The sequence below is a fragment of the Engystomops pustulosus genome, chromosome 2 (assembly GCF_040894005.1).
Source record: "Engystomops pustulosus chromosome 2, aEngPut4.maternal, whole genome shotgun sequence".
NCBI lineage: Eukaryota > Metazoa > Chordata > Amphibia > Anura > Leptodactylidae > Engystomops > Engystomops pustulosus.
Window position 1 is genome coordinate 178,083,358 of NC_092412.1, and position 21,218 is coordinate 178,104,575.

The 21,218-nt window shown below is 40.7% G+C and overlaps 2 protein-coding genes across 4 annotated transcripts in view; one reads left to right on the forward strand and one right to left on the reverse strand.

Annotated features, from left to right (window-relative positions):
• Positions 1–610: 610 nt before the first annotated feature.
• The window catches only part of PPP1R12B (protein phosphatase 1 regulatory subunit 12B), a 43,160-nt gene continuing 22,552 nt past the window's right edge, over positions 611–21,218 (reverse strand). For 2 of the 3 annotated variants that reach the window (XM_072137419.1, XM_072137420.1), the window contains exons 2-7: positions 16,728–16,744; positions 9,117–9,258; positions 7,733–7,837; positions 4,651–4,701; positions 4,511–4,561; positions 611–1,069 (exon numbers count right to left, since the gene is read on the reverse strand). In XM_072137419.1, the coding sequence (XP_071993520.1) occupies positions 983–1,069; positions 4,511–4,561; positions 4,651–4,701; positions 7,733–7,837; positions 9,117–9,258; positions 16,728–16,744 (453 nt within the window). In that variant the 3' untranslated portion in view covers positions 611–982. The remainder of the gene's footprint in view (positions 1,070–4,510; positions 4,562–4,650; positions 4,702–7,732; positions 7,838–9,116; positions 9,259–16,727; positions 16,745–21,218) is intronic. The other variant, XM_072137421.1, reaches the window with a different exon arrangement.
• LAMB3 (laminin subunit beta 3) overlaps positions 2,299–21,218 on the forward strand; it is a 203,521-nt gene continuing 184,601 nt past the window's right edge. Inside the window, exon 1 of the mRNA XM_072137415.1 lies at positions 2,299–2,315. The gene's annotated coding sequence lies outside the window, so the exon portion shown is untranslated. The remainder of the gene's footprint in view (positions 2,316–21,218) is intronic.

Genomic DNA, 21,218 nt, shown 5'->3' on the forward strand with positions numbered 1-21,218 from the left:
TCCATGTGTAATAGAGACAGCTATGTACCTGGGAGGCTACCGTATAATACACTGATTAATATGTGCTTAAAGGGGTTATACAGTTTCAGCAAATAATTGATATTATTTGTGGAATGAAAAGATATACAACTTTCCAATATACTTTCTGTATCAATTCGTCATCGTTTTCTGGATCTCTGCTTGCTGTACTGCTATGGAAAGCTTCTATGTTTACTTCCAGTAGATAGAAATCTGTCCATTGTGATGTGATGGACATGCAGATGCATGAGATGCACCTGCTTGTCCATCACGTGACCATGGAAAGATTTCTATTCACTGAAAGAAAACATAGAAGCTTTATGTAGAAGGACAGCAAGCATAGATGTCAAAAGACGTGAGGAATTGATATGGAAAGTATATTATAAGGTTGTATAACATTTAATTTCGCAAACAATATCAAATATTTGATGAAAGTGGAGAACCACTTTAACTTTGGAAAGAAGACCTGTTGAAGTTTAAGACTATCTAAAATGCTTAGAAAATGTGGTGCACCTCAAATCATGTTTGCAAGGTTTTTGCAAAATGTGGCATTATTGTTCTTAGTTTATCTCCCCCAAAATAACAGAAAATATTTAAGACTATGAAATCCTTGCACTTTATGTTCCAGCAAAAAAGGCCATTTCCTTATAATGTGAGCACTGGTTACATAAACTCTTGTTACAGTACCTATATGTTACTTCTGTGACAACAAAGCTAATTAATAATACCTCTGTTGTTACTGGCTTTATGCTAGGATTTTGTAAAAGACTCCATAATTGGCAGACTATACCTAAAACAGTAACTTCAGAGAGCAGTACATACACATTTTTACCAAAATATACATAAAATAGTTGAATAAAAATGTCTGTGTCAGTTGTGGACTGGCATCTCGATCGATGTGGTGTGTAAAGCTGTGCAAAAGTCCTAAGGAATGGTTACAACTGCTTTACTCCTATGTACAGTGTTACTTGGAAAGTTTGCTTATTACTCTGATTAAAGCACCATTTTCATCCTTCAGACGCTGATTGTCAGATTTAAGATCGGTGAGTACCTGTAAGAAAAATGGTGAAAATAGTGAACTATATTTTCGCAGGAAAAATAATAATTGCGCAAATCAATTTTATTAGCATGAATACATCCAAATGGACTAATTTTCCAGTCTAAGCTACCTGTGGGGAATTTTACACAACAAAATTTGCAATGATTTGTTGTGTTACATGAATATTTATTGTGGAATTCCTTTTTGAATTACAAAACAGAAACTACTTAACATAAAATCTGCACATTGAGGACAGTATGCAATTTTATCAATGCAAACAAAAGACATGCGTCTTGGGAAGATAAAGTTCCCTCTTTGGAGTGACAATGCTCCTTTAGCATAATAATCCTTTACAATAGTGAATCTATGGAACAGACCTCAGGCGCTGTGACAGCAACTTCTCCCATCCCTGTACCTTGTTGTCCTTTGATTGACTAGATTTACACGTTTTTTCAACCGTACCAACTTCAGTATATATTCGAGTACAGGCAGTCCCCGGGTTACGTACAAGATAGGGACCGGAGGCTCGTACTTAAGTTGATTTTGTATGTAAGTCGGAACTGGTATACCCACAACCACTGGCTTGCAGTTCTTCCTGTGCAAGCCCTCCGCCCACTGACTGGTAACTAAGGAAGCTAATGCATCCTTAGTAACCTGAAGCCTCTGATACTGCTGACATGTACTTACTGCATCTGTATGCTATCCCCGGCATCTCCGTGACCCGCTCCCTCTTTTCGCTCTCTGCCCAATGAATAGGCAACATTACATATTGCTGTACAGTACTTAAAACAAGCCACAGTGATGCCGGGGATCGCATACGGGTTGCCGATCCATGCAGTAAGTACGGGAAGTAGTTACCTGCAAGCTCCAGCTTCAGACTGCCTAGAAGCCCTCCGCCCACTGACTTGTAACTAAGGAAGCGTGAGATCCTTAGTTACCTAATCCGCGGCATCTCCAGCAAGCTCCGGCTCTCAGATCTTCCTGATTCCTGTAGACTGCATAGAAGCCCTCCGCCCACTGACTTGTAACTAAGGAAGCGTGAGATCCTTAGTTACCTAATCCGCGGCATCTCCAGCAAGCTCCGGCTCTCAGATCTTCCTGATTCCTGTAGACTGCATAGAAGCCCTCCGCCCACTGACTTGTAACTAAGGAAGCGTGAGATCCTTAGTTACCTAATCCGCGGCATCTCCAGCAAGCTCCGGCTCTCAGATCTTCCTGATTCCTGTAGACTGCATAGAAGCCCTCCGCCCACTGACTTGTAAGTAAGAAAGCGTGAACGCTGTAAGTCGAGGACTGCCTGTGTAAGCCAACTTCCATATATTCGAGTATAAGCTAATCCCCACTCAGCTTATACTCAAGTATTAAAAAAAACAACAACTCTGTACTCACCTCCTATGCTTGCCGCAGCTCTTCCTCTCCCAATGGCTCTGGATTCTTTTTCTTTCTTCAGCTCTTCCGGCTTCCTGGCAGTGAGGCTGAGGCACGTCTATGCACGAGCCGAAGAGAGAAGAAGACAGAGCCACAAGGAGAAGAGGAACTGCAGAGAAAAGGAAAGCGGAGGCGAGTACAGAGTTTATTATTTTTTTGAAGTGGGTTCTTCTGGACATATATCATTATTCAGGGGTCTCTGTTGGAAATATTTCATTATTAAGGGGCTTTTGCTGAACATATTTTATTATTAATGGGTCTCTGATGGGCATAATTCATTATTAAGGGGGCTCTGTTGGACAATTAATTGATGATGGTCTCTTCTTGACATTTTATTGATGAGTGGAGGCTGATGGGCTTTTATTAATGAGTAGAGGCTGCTAGATATTTTATTATTGAGGGGGCTTTGCTGAACATTTTATTAATGAAGGGGGCTTTGCTGAACATTTTATTAGTAATGGAAAGGCTGCTAGACATTTTATCAGTAATGGAAGGTTGCTACATATTTTATTAATAAGGGAAGGCTGCTGGACATTTTATTGAATTAGAGCGGCTGCATTTTTTTGTGGTAAAACTAGGGGTCTGAGCTTATACTTGAGTTGGCTAATGCTCGAGTATATATGGTATGTAACAAAGTTTTCCTTCTTTCTCCACCCAAGTGCTCTAATAGGAGGGGGGGGGGGGATTAATATGGTTTACCGACTAGATTCAGACAATCCGGAACTTCCGCCTTATTTATTATCACTGTGCCAAAAACAATAATTACATTTTTTTGGTGCTTGTGTAGTACAGTCATGTGCCAAATATATTAAGTCGGTGTGCCAAATTAATCTATTACACTGTAGAAGCCGACAGCTAGTCAGAAACACCACAGTCATGTCCTATGACACAAGTAGCAAATTCCCTCCACAGAATGCTACACAAAAGAGAGCCCAAGGGGGCAGTAGACTGTGAACACAAAAAAAGAAAAATCGTTAATGGGCACAGATTAATGGATTCCATTACTCGAAGCCTAGGGAAAGCTTTTTGGGCCATCATTTTGCCTAGAGGGATGTTCTATGTGTACAATATTTAACATTATATGGGTTTGACATAAAATAAAGTTCTCAAATTTTAATTCTCTAGTTAAGTTTACACACTAAAGATAATTTTTACCCCTTACTACAATTTTACTTAGTTTTATTGCTGCTATAGCTCCTATCACTAAGCAATGGTTATTATACATTTCCAGAGTTTGGCCGGGTACCCTCTGAGCGATGATTCCTCTGTGCTATGAGATCTCGGGGTCTGACAATGTCCTTAGATTATCTGGGTTTATTTACACATTCATTTAGCTTCTGGACAGTCTACTAGTATTTGACAAATATAAAAAGAGAAATAAGACATAAAAGAGTCAAGAAATGGATATAAGACACAATAACACACTCAGCTATGCTGCCTCACCTAATCACTAAAAGTCAGCACTGCTATGCCCCCCCCCCCCCCTCCCCGGGATCCAGAGCTTGTAGTGTTTGTAGAGCAGCCACTGCTGTTTCCTCTCCACACTGCCAAAAGCATGGTTGAACCAGAAAGTGTTTGTGCCTGTAGTGTAACGTCTGCCTCCTACCCCTCCTCCTTTTCCTGCAATGCAAGATAAGCTAGAGGGAAATGTCCGGCCATAGTCAGGAGCTTTACGGTCAGATCCAGGGACAACCAAAACTGTAACAACCAGGACCGATAGAGACAGGTTTGAATTATATAATTTACCTAAAGCCATGCCAAACCACTGGTAATCACTATGGTAGTGACTTGGTGGTTCACTCTACTGAACTAAGAAAACATTTTCATAAGTAGCCCCAAATCTAATCAATTTAGTGTTACACAATATTATGATCAGTTACATTGTCTGCTGATATAATACACTACAATAATCATGGATTTCAGTGTATACTATAAATATTACAATGACAGCCAGCCTATGCTGGGTCCAATAGATTAGTAGTTGGCAGACTAGTTGGAAGCCATCTTTACAATGAAACATTTTACCTTTAGGTCATCTTCCATTTCAGACATCCTGCGCTCCAAAACCCTTTTCTCCTGCAATAATAAATGGTGGGTAGATGTTTGATTGTTTTGCATACCTATAGTATAAATTGTGTGTGCCAAGAAAAATACAAGACACTTACTCTTTTTTCAGCCTCCAGTAGCCCAGCCTGACCTGATGAGTGATCCTGTTTCTAGGACAAAGTTGCAATGAGATGTAAAATAGCTGACATTAACAAGCCTTTCCATTTATTTATAGTCTTTTACAGTTTACTAATCCAAGAAAATGTTCTGGCTATTCTACTGATGCAAAGGTACTCAATCTTTTTTTGATGTGAGTGTGATTTAAATTTAAGTAGTGGTTGGCACATGGTAATCTATCATAACCAAGGGCTGTATTAACAGCTGTACTGCTCAATATTGCTATAAAATGTCCAATATGCTGCTGCATCAGTTTTAGCAGGTTTTCTTGCTCTGTTACCATGGTAATGATGTGTAACTGCATCACCAAAAGACTGGCCATACTGGATGCACTGCAACCAACCAGCTACAGCCACAAAGAGTGATGATCACATGACCTGCCCAGGCAGGTGCAGGACATGTGATGTGGACATGTGACCAGCGGCCATCTTCTGTCCTGTGTCTGCTCCGCATGGAGGAACTTAACGGACTGATAAAAAGGCCAGTAACATTTTATTTCTTCATTATATTGTCCACAGCATTTTTCTGCTAAGCAGAGCAAAATTTTAAATAACAACTAATTACATATAAGCTTATATTTTATATATGAATTATGCTGATACCTGGAATACCCCTTTAAGAGGCAGTTTAGAAAAGGGAAACAAAAAATGTAAAGGTTAACCTAGTGGGGAATTATTAAAGGGGTATTCCCTTTTCGCAAATTAATGTTATTGTTTGTATAATAAAAAGTTATACAATTCTCCAATATACTTTTTGTATCAATTATTCATTGTTTTCTAGATCTCTGCTTGTTGTCATTCTATAGAAAGCTTCTATGTTTACCGTATATACTTGTGTATAAGCCGAGTTTTTCAGCACAAAAAATGTGCTGAAAACCTTCACCTCGGCTTATACACGAGTCAAGTAAAAAATAAAAAACTTAATACTCACCCTCCGGTGTCCGGACCGTTTTTTTTTTTTTTTTATACGCTTGGCAGGCTGCATACATTATGGGGGGCAGGCTGCATACATTATGGGGGGCAGGCTGCATACATTATGGGGGGCAGGCTGCATACATTATGGGGGGCAGGCTGCATACATTATGGGGGGCAGGCTGCATACATTATGGGGGGCAGGCTGCATACATTATGGGGGGCAGGCTGCATACATTATGGGGGGCAGGCTGCATACATTATGGGGGGCAGGCTGCATACTTTATGGGGGGCAGGCTGCATACATTATGGGGGGCAGGCTGCATACTTTATGGGGGGCAGGCTGCATACTTTATGGGGGGCAGGCTGCATACTTTATGGGGGGCAGGCTGCATACTTTATGGGGGGCAGGCTGCATACTTTATGGGGGGCAGGCTGCATACATTATGGGGACAGGCTGCATACATTATGGGGACAGGCTGCATACATTATGGGGGCAGGCTGCATACTTTATGGGGGCAGGCTGCATACTTTATGGGGGCAGGCTGCATACTTTATGGGGGCAGGCTGCATACTTTATGGGGGCAGGCTGCATACTTTATGGGGGCAGGCTGCATACTTTATGGGGGCAGGCTGCATACTTTATGGGGGCTGACTAGCTGTATACTACACCCTCGGCTTATACTTGAGTCAATAGGTTTTCCCAGTTTTTGGTGGTAAAATGAAGGGTCTCGGCTTATAGTCTGGTCGGCTTATACTCGAATATATATGGTACTTCCAGTGGACAGAAATCTGACCATGGTCACACAGGTGCACGGCTCGTTAGTATCACAGACAGTAATCAGAGCTGTGGTAAAGGTAAAGTATTATGTGGCTCCCTTAAGACTTGAAATGTGTAAGTGTATTACAAAAAGATAGATATAATGGTCTAAACAGTCATAGGGGGACTGCAGCGTTCCCTGTGTCCGTCTGTGTGTAGCTAGCGGAATAGTCAGCGATGTCACTAAGACTGAGATGTGAGACCAAATGAGCAGATAAGAAATAAAAACCATTTCTTATCTTCTCATTTGGTCTCACATCTCAGTCTAAGGGACAGCGCGCAAACATAAAACCTGTATTTTACGCAACTACTAATACCCAGTAATCAGAGCTGTGCATTATAATGAGTCGTGTGACCATGGTCGGATTTCTGTTTACTGGAAGTAAACCATGAAGCTTTCTATAGAAGACCAGCAAGTAGAGATCTAGAAAACAACAAAGAAATGATAAGGAAAGTATATTGGAAAATTGTATAACTTTTTAGCATATAAACAAGAACATTTATTTGATGAAATGGAAATACCCCTTTAAATATGTTTTTAATATGTCATGCAACTGTATTGCAGATAATGGCCCAAATTTATTAAAACCTCTGCACCAGTTTTCTGTCTGACTTTGGACATTCTTTTCAGTGCAAACTGCTTGCACATAAAGGGGCATTTTTTGTGCACAGTCGGATTGTGCAACACATTTATTCCATGCCCTGTGTTAAAGGTCCACACATTTCATGAATCTTTCACACACTGCCCCCTAGGAGGCAGTGCAGTTTGCACTATCTTTGATAAATGTGGGCCAACAGGATATATATGCCATTTTTTCAGTATGATTGCAGTACCTCTTTTAACCACAAGAGGTATTTAATGCTGTTGATAATTTTCAGCAGCATTAAATGTCCCACATTTATTAGTGTTTGACCTGTTTTTTGTCTAACTTTGCACTAGAAAGAACGTGCAAACTGCTTGCAAGTTTTGTGTCACGACTGTGTCTGACAAGTCAGAAAACGTGCGCACCAAAAGGGGAGTGTTAGTGCTTAGTCGGACCGTGCACCACAATTCTGTTCGGCGAGTGTGACATGTGCAGCATTAACAAAGTGCACAACAAAAAAAATTGTGCACTCTACCGGAGTGTGACACATTTTATAAATCTGGCCAACATTGCACACTCTATAGGCAAACAGCACATAGTGCCGTTTGCACTATTTTTGATAAATGTGGTCCAGTGATTTTTTGTAAACACTTTCTATTCTGTACACTGACAGATTGAACTCTGAAGAGATTGAAAATGATCAATTTACCTTAACAACTCTTTCCAGCTTAGCTTTGATATCCGCAAGCTCCAACTGGGCCTCTCGTAAGTTGCTTTTTAGCTTTTCATTTTCATTGTAGGCACTTTCATACAACTTGCAGGGAAGCAGACAGGTTGAAATATATTGAATTACATTTAATGTATGTTTGTATAAATGCACTCTAAGCCAAAGAATAACTAATACAATATTTATAAATCACTAGTGTAGATGATAATAGTAAACTTTGTAATAAACTTTATTAAGAAATATGTTCCCCTGTCCATCTCTTTTATTAGCCTTTCGTGCTTATTTGAGCAGTTTGTATATATCAGCTCCCTGTCCCCATACACCACTGACAGCTGAGAGATAAGCAAACCTCATAAAGTTTATAATAACTTAAAGGTCACCGCTGTTTGCAAAAATGTAGTCGTGGGCAGGTTCCCATAGAGCTCTAATCTCTGCTCACAAAAGGATAAAATGAACATTGATTCTCTGCCTGATATGCAGCCTATCGCTGCCATGTGCAGTGAGCGTCAGAGCAGTCGTATACTCTGCCGGCCGCGGACTGCGCATGCGCGGCTTCCTACTTGGCAACACTTAGCAGAAAGCAAAGCTAAGCAGGAAGACGCTCATGCACATGGCAGCCATAGGCTCCTGGGTGGATACCTGTTGATCATGGCAAATTAGATCTTCTAAATACCAATTTAAGTATTTTTCCAGTACCGTCTACATTTTTACCTGGTTAGATTTTTAGTGCTGCTATACATCATTTTTATTACTCTCAGAAAGGCCATCATTTAGGTGGGGATCTAACTAATCAATAAGCAGTTTTAGGGACTTTGTTGCTTACACTGAGTGCATTTAATTCTATATTTCTGTGTGTTACTACTCATAGCTCTGTCCCATTCACTAAATGAAACTGCAGTAAACTGTAAAAAGCTATTAGATCAGTGGTTCTCAACCTGTGGGTCGGGACCCCAGCGGGGGTCGAACAACCAAAACAGGGGGTCGCCTAAAGCCATCGGAGCCGCAATTTTACTGTGTTTTTACTGCGAGTTGTATGGTTTGGGGTCACCACAGCATGAGGAACTGTATTGCGGGGTCACAGCATTAGAAAGGTTGAGAACCACTGTATTAGATGGTTCTGTGTCTGCACCATGGCTCCTTTAACTAGAATATAAGTTCCTAAGAGTTGTCCTCCAATGATCTGATGGTTATGACCTATCATAAGGATAGGTTAGCAATATTTGAACCTCTTTAACATGACACAGCATTAACCTAAAGGGATATCACAAAGTTGAACTTCACACCAGAATTACTGGAGTTCTCAGCTCCCATTAGTTATATGGCAAAAAACATATGCTGCTCCTCTGAACAGTTAGAGATAATATACCTTTTTAAAATCTTTTTGTGCTTCATCTTCTGTTTTATTCCCAGTGGATGGTAAGCGGTTGTCCCGTCGTGTGTAGGCACTAGCTCGAGTAGATGCACGGTCAGTGTCGGTTGATGTGAGACTGGAGCTACCCGAATCTAATCTAGAATGTGAAAAGACAGATGCATTAAAATATATTGCATTCAGTTACATAACCACAGAGGTTGCAGCCATAGCAACTGCTATGGGGCCCATAGTGTCAGGGGGCATCACAGTGTCTGGCATCCAACCGGACACACTAAAGAGTGGAGAATGTGCACCATTATACACATGTTATGCTGCAAGTTATGTTGCGCCTGTCACGGTTGCTCCCGCGATCCATGTCGCGGATCGCGGGTACACCCGTGCTCTGCTGCCGCGGTCCCCGCTCCCCCAGCCCTCACTTACCTCTCCTGGCTCCGGCCTGTACTCTGGCTCCCTGCATGTAGGCCGCATGCTCCTTGCCTGCAGTCGCTCGCCCTCACCACTAGAGGGCGCACGCGCAGACTTCTCTAGCTTTAAAGGGCCAGCGTCCTCCTGATTGGCTGCTGCTAATCTGGCTCGCCCTTATAATCCGGCACCTCCCTTCACTCCCCGCCGGATCTTCTCCTAGGATCTCCTATGGTTTCCATGCCAGGCTTCCCTAAGCCGTTCCTGTGGAAGAGAAAGCCCATTAGCGTTTCCAGACGCTTTCCTGTGTTTCTGTGTGTCTCCAGCGTTCCCATACGCTCCTGGTGTGTCCTGTCTTCCAGAGTTTCCAGACGCCTCAGTGTTTCCCGTCTCCAGCGTTCCCATACGCTTCCTGCTGTGCCTTCCAGGGTTCCAGTCCAGCTGTGTCTGCAGTCCGTGCCAGCATTACCAGTGTTCCTCTGTGTTGCTGCTGTCATCCCAGGCTTGGACTGTTTCCTGCACTTCCCTGTACCTTGGCTGCCACCGCAGGCCTCATACCATCTCCTGCGGTGGTCCAGAGGGTCCACAGACTCTTCCAAGAGACTTTTTCACACTTTCCCTCCTCAAGTGTGACAGCGCCCCAGTATATAGCCAGCTAGTGCTCAGTATATAGCCAGCCCCTGCCCCGGTATATAGCCATCCAGCCCTTGCCCCCCAGTATATCGCTAGCCAGCCTGCCCCCAGTATATAGCCAGCCAGCCTGCCCCCAGTATACAAAAAAAAAAAAAAAATTCACTACTCACCTTTCCATCACCTGTCGCAGGTCCTCTTCTTCCGTCCGGCAGCAGCACACAGACTCTGACAGTCGCTGCTGCCAACATATTCTGTGTGCCAGCAGCCGCACACACACTCTGATGACAGCAGCGTCTGAAATCATAGCATGCGTGCCGCAACATTGCATGGACCTGCCAGACGTAAGAAGAGGGCCTGTGGGTGGCGTCGGAAAGGTGAGTTTATAAATGTGTGTAATCTTAACTCAGATGTGTATATTTATTTAAAATGAGTATACTTTTTCCTGTGGGGGGAAGGAGGGCCCCATTCAGAAGTTTGCTATAGAGCCCTGCCTCTCCTAGTTACTCCTTTCATTTATATGTTAATATTTAGTCGTTTAATCATAAACAACTTTCCAGAAATAAACATAACAAGAAAGGATAATAATAATATAATATATTTTATCAAAAAAACAATAATCTATTTTATTAAAAAAACCTTTTTATTACAAACAAAAATCATTATTAAAAATATGGCAGCATCAGTGCAACACACTTACAAGAGAGCAGTAACTTGGGGTAGCCCAGAAATAAACAAAATTGTCAAATGAAAGTACCTGCGCTGCCTGTGATGTTCAACAAGTGGCTAAATAAAAACACAGAAAAACAGCAAAGTATTGGTACCTGGATCACGTTCTTATCTGGATTTAGACCTATGGATTTCCAAAAATGATTATACAGGCAGTCCCCGGGTTACATACAAGATGGGGTCTGTAGGTTTGTTCTTAAGTTGAATTTGTATGTAAGTCAGAACTGTATACTTTATCATTGTAACCCCAGCCAAATTTTTTTTGGTCTCTGTGACAATTTGATTTGAAAAATGTTGGATTGTCATTAGAACCAGGATTAACAAGAAAGCTTCATTGTAGACACCGGTGATAACTGTTATAGCTGTTTATTGTAGTCTAAGGCTAAAGTACGGGAAATTGCCAACATCCAGAGGTCTGTTTGTAACTAGGGGTTGTATGTAAGTCAGGTGTTCTTAAGTAGGGGACCACCTGTACATACAAATCCTTCCAAAGAGGTATCTATATTATCCAAATAAAGTTAAAATCCTGTGTAGGATTTCTTTGCAATCTCCATCGTGGAACAGCCCCAGATGGCAGCTAGTTCCTGCACACAGTCCTGAAGGAGTGACCTCACTCCTCAAATGCGTTTCAGTACAACGCGGCTACCTTTGTCAGGGTAGAGACGGGTAGTGAGCGGTACTGTTCCTTCTTTTATAGATCCTACTCAGGACCATGAAAAGCCAGTAGTCCTGCTTCTAGTGATTTATTATATAGATGTGAATCCTCTGTATTGTACCTATTTCCACTTGTTTACTTTCATAATTTTTTTTAAAATACTACTTATTCGATTTAATTTAATAAACTATAAATTCATTTTAATAAACATCATTATACTTATTATAATGTCTAAAAATATATTTTTTATTATTATTTGTTATGTTCAAAAGTCTTTATATAAACTGCAATGCCGATAATATAAAGTAAACCTAACTTCCTTCACGCTCTGCGAAGGATATATCGGCCGCAGAGCTATGAAGGGTGTATGAAGAGGGCTCACGGGCCGAGTCCTCTACATACAGAAATGGGCTTTGTTGCATATTGAAGCAAAGACCCATCACTATCACCCACGGTCAGTGCTTGCACCGATCTCGGGTGTTAACCTCTTCTCTGCCGCCAGCAAAGTCGTCACTCCCCCGAACGTCATCAGGGGCGGTGATCGGTTGCCATGACATCCTCGGGTCCTCGTCAGACCCGAGGCTGAATGGTTTCTGCAGATTCGTTACAATGAGCCAGTGGCTCATTGTAATGAATCACAGTAGTATTGCAGTATATCGTAGGAACGATCTGACCATCTAGGGTTAAAGTACCCTAGAGGGTCTAAGTAATAGTGAAAAAAAGAAAAAAAAAAAGTTTAAAAAATGTAAAAAAATTATAAAATATAAAAAATTCAAATCACCCCCCTTTCCCTAGACTGATATAAAATATGATAAACAGTAAAAATCACAAACACATTAGGTATCTACGTGTCCCAAAATGCCCGATCTATCAAAATATAAAAACGGTTATAACCGGCGGTGACCTCCGAGATGGGAAATGGCGTCCAAAATGTCTGAAATGCCACTTTTACAACTTTTTACATGACATAAAAAATGGAATTAAAAGTGATCAAAATCGAGTACCAACCACAGCGTGCCCCAGATGCGGTAACCTTGACGCAGACTTTTGGCACATGAGTTGGAGCTGTGCTCCAATCCAAAAATTTTGGGAGGACGTAACAAACTTCCTTAAAACTATCTTACCGGTACCACTACCGCATTCCCCTGAGATATGCTTATTGGGCCTAATTGCTGATGTAGATTGGACTCATTACCAAATAATATTCTTACAAGAAACATTGTTTATGGCCCGGAAATGTATAGCGCTGAGGTGGTATTCCCCTAATACTCCTACCCTAAGTAAGTGGAAGCTACAGGTGAATCCAATACTACCATATGAAAAAGTGATCTATAAGCACAGACAAAAACCGGACAAATTCAACTGTATTTGGGGGGACTGGTGCGACACACCAACGACCAACTATTCGCTGCCTAGACTTAGAATAGCCATGAGAGATTTATAGAATACTACCCGGACCCAAATCCCTGTCACCCACAGTGGAGGGGAGCCGGAGCATTTTCGAACATTAACCCTCCTCAACTATTATTCTATTATAATATTATGTTATCATAAAAAGCATATTTACGGTAGATATGACAAAATATGACAAAATAAGACAACTCAACTGGTCAATGGCATATACTTGATGTTTTTTTTTTTAATTTTCGTGTTATTTCGAACCTCAGACAATGACAATGTTACACTGTATAAGATTGTAAGCAAGATTTGTACAAAAATCTGATGTTCTGTTTTATTTATTGTGCTTTACAATAAAGAAGTTTAAAAAAAAAAAAGTGATCAAAATGTCGCACAGTCCTCAAAATAGTAGCAATGAAAACTTCGGCTCATTTCGCCAAAAAATGACCCCTCACAAGCTCCGTACACCAAAGAATGAAAAAGTTATTAGAGTCAGAAGATGGCAATTTTTTTTCCCTTTTTTGTACACATTCATTTAATTTTTGAAAATGTATTAAAACGCAATAAAACCTGTATAAATTTGGTATCACTGCGATCCTACGGAACCAAAGAATAAAGTAGAGGTGTTATTTGGAGCGCAGAGTGAAAGTCGTAAAAACTGTGCCCACAAGAACGTGACGCACATGCGTTTTTTCTCAATTTTTCCACATTTGAGATTTTTTTCCTGCTTTCCAGTACACGGCATGGAATAATAAATAACATCACGGGAAAGTAAAATTTAATAAGCACAAAATAAGCCCTCACACAGCTCTGTACACGGAAAAATTAAAAGGTTATGGATTTTTGAAGGTGGAGAGCGAGAAATGAGCAAAAAAAACCTGCGTCCTTAAGGGGTTAAAAGAGCAAACTCCCATGTACATCATGGGAACTCAGCTCTGTTATGCCTGTGTCCTGTCAGATGTCACTCTTACTTTTCCCACCACTACTTTTTGAAAATAGAGATTTTACTGAGGAGTTCATAGTAGATGTTTCCATGGGGCCAAACACCTGCCTGTGTGACAATAAAAGGAAGATTTTTTTTCCTTTTTTCATGTAAAAGTGAGAAAAGAACCATGAGGTATTGACAATAAATACGGATCTTGAAGGTATAGAAATAGAAATATAGAAACACAATATACAAATGATAAAGTTATAATGTATAATTCAGGAACAGGGGAGTATATTAACACAAGATTAAACTATAGGTGAATTATTACCCAAACATCCCACATTTATATTTGGGTAATTTAGTGGCACCTACAGCACAAAAATGACAACAGAAAGGGAGTATTAACCCCTTATCACCGACACTAGTTTTCAGCTCTGCCCTGTCTCACGATAATTGGTTATAACTTCAGAAAGCTTTAACATATTGAGGTGATTTTGAGAATGTTTTGACGCATTGTATGCATTCATGTTAGTTGTAAAATTTTAGTGATACGTTTTGCGTTTCGTTCTGAAAAAAAGTGAAAATTTGGCAAAAGTTTGTAAAAATTCTTCATTTTCCAAGTTTGAAATGTTCTGCTTTCCAGACAGGAAGTAAAACTACCCAAAAAGCTTGATAATTAACATTTATGGAATGTCTGCTTTATTTTGAGATGATATTTTATGCATCCTCTCATTTTTCTAGGATGTTATGAGGTGCAGAACTTTAGGTGCGATTTTTCTCATTTTCATGAAAATTGACAAAACTCACATTTTGAGGGACAACTCAGCTTCCAAGTGACTTTGAAAGGCCTAAATAATAGTAAAACCACATAAATTACCCGACTATAGAAACTTCACCCCTCAACGTATGTAAAACAACTTCTATTAAGTCTATTAACCCTTTAAGTGTTTCACATGGGTTAAAACAATATGGACCTGCGATTTAGAAACTATGGAATTTTTTTGGAAAATACATTCATTTAGGCGAAAACTGACATTTTCAGAATACATTAAATGATGAAACGCACTGCAGCGTTTGATGCCCAATTCCTCCCGAGTGTACTGATACCCCATATGTGGTGGTAAACTTCTGTATGGGCGCACAGCCGAGTATAGAATGAATGGAGGCGCCATTCACAGCAGATTTGTATTGTCACATTGTACGACCTATAAATTTTTATTTTTTTGTTAATGCAAACATATGAGGGCTTATTTTTTACGGGATGATAAACAATGTATAGATAATTCATTTTGGGGACACAAACAAAATCATCAATTTTTATTTGGGATTTTTAGCATCTTTTTTCCCCCGCTCACCGTAACGTAAAAATAATATTTTATCTTTATTCTCTGGTTCACTACGATTGCGGTGATACCTCATTTATATAGTTTTTCTTATGTTTGCTCAATTTTCCTGAGCAAAACCAATATTGGAGAATATCGCATTGTTTTTACTATTGATAACTTTTTAGGGCCATAACTTCTGTATTTTTCTGTTGTCAGATCTGGTTGGGCTTATTTTTTGCGAAAAGAGTTGTTCTTTTCAGTCGTATCATATTAGGGAACGTAACTTTTTTTGATCACTTTTTAGAACATTTTTTGTGATGGTGTTTGATGAAAAATTATATATTAATGGAAGTTTTTTTGAGTTTTCTTTTAACGTTGTTCACCGAGCGGGTTCAAAATTGATTTAGATTTATTGTACAGATTGATACGGACGCGGTGATACCAAATATGTATGTGTTTTTGTGTTTTATATACGTTATTTGCATTTTATGTGTAAGTGGTACCACGCCGCAACAAGTCCAAACTGCTTTGTGGCGGGCTCTGGTGAAAACCGGGTACCACTTAGACTCCGGTCCCAGGTGTCGGCTTATGTCACCGTCCACGGTGGTACAGAGGATCCACTACCACTGATCCTGACATATACTCGCACATTTATATACTCTTAAACACAATTATGCACTAAAATGTATACACTTACACCGATCTGTCCCAGCTGCTGACCACAATAGATGGAAATAGATAGCAGGAATAAGAGATGAGAGATCCCTAGTCCTGTCATTCTGCTGTCCCCTACCTCTCCCCATTTCTTATCTGGGCTACTTATTCATGCTGTGTACTGTGAAACTTATGCAGTGTTATATACAGTACATATTATGCAGTACAATGTGCAGTGTAACATGTATACAATGGTGTGCATCCTTTATTCTTTAGTGTAACAGGAAAGTAAACAAGTGAAAATACGTACAATACAGAGGATTCACATCTATATAATAGATGACTAAAGGTAGGACGACTAGCTTCAGCCATATTCATGGTCCTGAGCAGGGTCTATTATAAAAGAAACAGTAACGCTTGCTACACCTCTCTTCCCTGACCAAGATAGCCATGTTCTACTGAAACATGTTGGAGGAGAATTGTCCTTCTGGATAATGCACACCACGAGTGACGTCACTCCTTCAGGACTGTGTGCGGGAACTAGCTGCCTGATGGGGCTATTCCACAAAGGAGATTGCAGCAGAGCCCTACACATGATTTACACATTATTTGGATACTTTAGATACCTCTTTGGAAGGATTTGTATCTATAATCAGCTTCCATTTTTAGAAATCCCAGGACAGAGACTTGGTCTACATCCAATGTGATTCAGATACCAATATTTTGCTGTTTTCCTGTGTTTTTATTTAGCCACGTGTTGAACATAAGTAGCAGAACAGGTACCAATTAAATTTTCATTTTACAAAAATTATTATAAATACTGTATCATTTATACACATGATTTATTTAATTTTATATAAAATAATTTATACAGATTATCTTACCTTGCTAATCTTTCATGCTGCAAAAAACATAAAACATATTACTTTATCTGTCACATTATATAATTTTCTTTCACATTGTTTAGATAATATACATCAAATTATTTGGATATTACATTATTAATTCCTTTCTATATCAAAAAGGAGATATACCACTTCAACTTGGATTTACACTGTTTTCTGTCTCTCCAGAAGTCAAAGCATAACTTTCTGCATGAACTGAATGTTATACACACTGAGGACACATCACAGATACTGATGATATTTGAACAGGCACCATGTTTTTGGTGCACTTTGCTCATGTAGCAGAATTGCAGCGCTCGGTGATCTCTGTCAGCTCCAATGGAGCATAATGGTCATGCACGGTTGTCTGCTCCATTAGTCTGAGGGCACATTCACACGATGCATTGTGTTGTGTTTTTTTGATGCGTTTTTTAAAGCATTCCTAAGGCTTCAACCTTGATTTTCTAAAACGCAATGTTACTTCAACATGTGATCAAGGCTGAAGGCTTTGGAATATGTCAAAAACACATAAAAAATGCACCACAACGCAAAGTGTGAAAGAGCCCTGAGGTACGATGAGGGGTCCGACGGAGTCTCAGCACTGAGTTGCAATATGGGGTATTATCTGAGTCCTTAGGGGATTTGGCCACATTAGGGGATTTGGGGCATTATACTTTGTGGGGGCCATTAAAGACAATGTTATACTATGTTTAGGGGTGGGGCAAGGAGTAGTACAATGGACGTGTTTTAGGCATGTCCCTCTTTCTCTATGATATGTCTGAATATTTATATTATGAATGAATTGTAATTTGATGGTGAAAAGCCAACATTGGATAAAGATTTTTATCAAACAAAACAAAGAAGTAACACTGAAGGGGTATGTCTCATAAGTTATACAGTGTAAGGCTACATTCACATGAACGTATGGTGGACGTATGTACGGCCGCAAGCTTGCAGCGGTATATACATCCCCCATAGACGGAAATGGACGCATGCAGTGATATGGTTTAGCTGGAGACAAATATAGGACATGTGCTATCTTTCCCCATGTGCACGGCCATATCTCTATGGAGAGGAGTCACCTCTCCTCCTCTCCAGCGTGCCCAACGTTTGTGTTGTCTCCACCCATTTGACCATAGAATTCCCAAGATACTGAGATTAAAGGAAACCTAAACAATAGAGGAGGTAGCACAACCTAATAATACATTTGACCTGGTGCATAAATAATTATCAGCAAACCAACAAGAAGACAGGATGCACCAAAAAAATGCTCATCTATCACAATCAAATATAAATTTTTATTTAAATCCAAACAGAGAAGCAATAAGACATGTATTTAAAATCATTTAAAACATGTAATATACATGAAAAAACAACTAGAGACCCTGGTATGGGTCCACACAGTATAACCACCTGCAAGGAGCACTCAGTGGTGCACAATAATTCCTCCCACACACTATACAGTCAAATGCTGTGAATGAACAAGCATTTGTGTCGAAGAAAAGGTCCAGTATGTCAACAAGTAAGTATGCCAGCATGCAACATTGCAGTACAGAAATCAGATTAACCAGTGGTTAGTCCATGGAAAAAGATACTCTATAATAATAAAGTGCAAGGACAGATGTATGATTCTAAAGTGCAAATGCTAAGACATAAACCTGCAGGAAGTTAAAGGAGAGTATACCAAAGCTAAAGTGCTAATTACCCATAAGGGCACTGGCAAACAGGCATACAGGTGGAGGGAAAAAAGCACCTGTATGCCATGTCTTATTGCTTTTCTGTTTGGATTTAGATAAAAATTAATATTTGATTGTGATAGATGAGCATTTTTTGGTGCATTAAAGGAAACCTGTCACCACAGGTTTTTTTTTTTTTTTTTTTTTAAATGGGAATAGCTCACAATAGACAGTAAACAGTACTTCCCAGTGGTCTTCAAAGGGATAACTTCTGGCTGCTAGTTTGAAGCCAGCACTGGCCCACCCCCGCCCCCCGCTCATTCCTCCCCAAACCCTCTCCCACAATCTCCCTCTATTCCAGTTTCCACTCGTAACATAGTGTTAATCCCAACATGCTCAGCGAGCAGCGAGGCGGAGTGTGGAAATGAGTGGGGCCCCCACTCCAACCGGATAGTCTGGGTTTTGGGTTGTAATTATTATAATGTAATTAAAGGCTTTGAACCGTCAGATTTTTATTTTTGAATGCCCTCATTTATTGCCCTTAGCTGTAAGCCATCAGGCCTGACATTTTGGATATTTACCGCATTGTTAAAAATCACAAGATCCAACAAAGCATCAGCTCTTGTGGGATCTTCTGTTTAAAATTAAATTATGCTCCTTTGCAATCAAACATTTTTTCATTAGAAAGTGTAATGCTACTCCATCCCATGTTCATGTTCCCTGTTTTTTGTGCATTTGTCACAGAAAGCTAGCATCCATCTCTTCCCGTTTGTTCCTGGACACTGTTAGCAACTTCCACTGCTATTGGCTACATTCTACAGCCAGCAATATATATGGAGGTCTGACTTGAATTGCTCATTAGAAGTGCACACTGGAGGTAGGGTAACCTTGATGTCTGCTGTGTACATAGCTTCTGCTCTCAGCGGGTAAATTGAAGGGAAAAGTGCTGCAGCTACAAATTGGGTTGGGCTTACATTGTTTTATGTATATGCTCAGCGGATACCACAAGAAATTGACATTTTGGACATTAAGAAGCTCTGAGAGAAATTAACTGGAACGGAACCATTGCTAAAGAATCTTGCAGATCTACTTTTTGGATTCCAATTTCTGCTAAATATTTATAACGGAAAGCACAATTTACAGGTACAATATTGCCTATGAGATCACCTAACTTTCACATATGCTAAGACCAGTGGAAGAAGTATCAGCACAAGACAATTACTTTAAAGGAAACCTACCACTTGAAGTAGCAGGTTTCTGATGGAAATACCGGGCACCAGCTCAGGGTGAGCTGGTGCCGGAGCTTATTTTTGTTAGTGTTTTAAACCGCTGTATCGCGGTTTAAAACACTTTTTAAACTTTATAGCCGGCGCAGGCAGGTACGCGCTCGGCGCTTACCATGCGCGCGGCTCTCCTTCACTTCCTATGTAGCCGCGCGCATGGTAAGCGCCGAGCGCGTACCTGCCTGCGCCGGCTATAAAGTTTAAAAAGTGTTTTAAACCGCGATACCGCGGTTTAAAACACTAACGAAAATAAACTCCGGCACCAGCTCACCCTGAGCTGGTGCCCGGTATTTCCATCAGAAACCTACCACTTCAAGTGGTAGGTTTCCTTTAAACATTAAAGGACACCTGTCATCAGGTCTCTGTCACTATTTCTGTCACCACTACCTGTTGGAGCAGCTCACATGGATTCCATCCCAGCCTTTATCTGGTCAATTCATACATTATTCATTGTAAAATCATCTATTTTTTATCATGTAAATGAGGCTGGTCACATGGTCAGAGGCAGTGATGTCACCGCTGTTATCCCTACCATCTCCTCCCCCTGCTCCTGTCCGTGTGTAATGTATAGTAAAGCATTGCTAGTGTCTGTGCTTTATCTGCTGACATGCTCTCCCTCCTAATACACATGTGTGAGACACAGACATCAGCTACACATGAATCTGACATGTTCTGCTATAACATGGCTGCCTGGAGCGGTTGTATCTCTCCTACACACACACACACACACAGGGCTGCCTGGAGCTGTTGCATCTCTGCTACACACATACAGGCTGCAGGGGGTGCCAGCACTAGGAAGCACAGAGGAGATGGACTATAAGATGATGCACCCAGCACAGAGACACCATTATACCTCACATTACACAAGCTGTCAGTCATGTGTATAGGAGTATCTCATACACACACAGGCTGCAGGGGGCGTGGCCTCCAGCACCAGGAAGCACATAGAGGAGTCATTACACCATTATACCTCACACCATTATACAGATTGTCAGTCAAGCACTGGGGGGTGTGGCTGTGCCTCCCACTGATGAATAAGCTGGACAGCTTGAATATGATGATGACTCATTGGACATCTCACAGGTCATTTGCATACAACTTTAGGACCTCATTGCTTAAGTTTACAGGCATGTAGAGGGACAATGAAGGGATAGAGGCAATGCTTTCTAATGGCAGTTTATTAAAATATATTTAGTTTAGGGGGTTATTTTGCCTGACGGGTTCTCTTTAAAGAGGATCTGTCACCCCGAAAATGAGCCCCTACAAATGTGCCCCCCATAATCCTCTCCCCAGCCCCTTTCAAAAAAAAATTATTTGTGCCAAGTTGATTTAAACCGATCCGATCTCTTACTAAATAAGAGGTCGGATTCTCGTATCGTGTGTCAGTGCAGTCGGCCTTATTCATAAGGGGGCCTGCCGACACACCCCCAGCACGCCCCCTGTCAGTGGGGACCTGTATACACAGAGCGGCCGCGACGCATTGACAGTGGCTGTGATTCTTCATATACAGCGCAGTCGCGGTTTTCTTAATA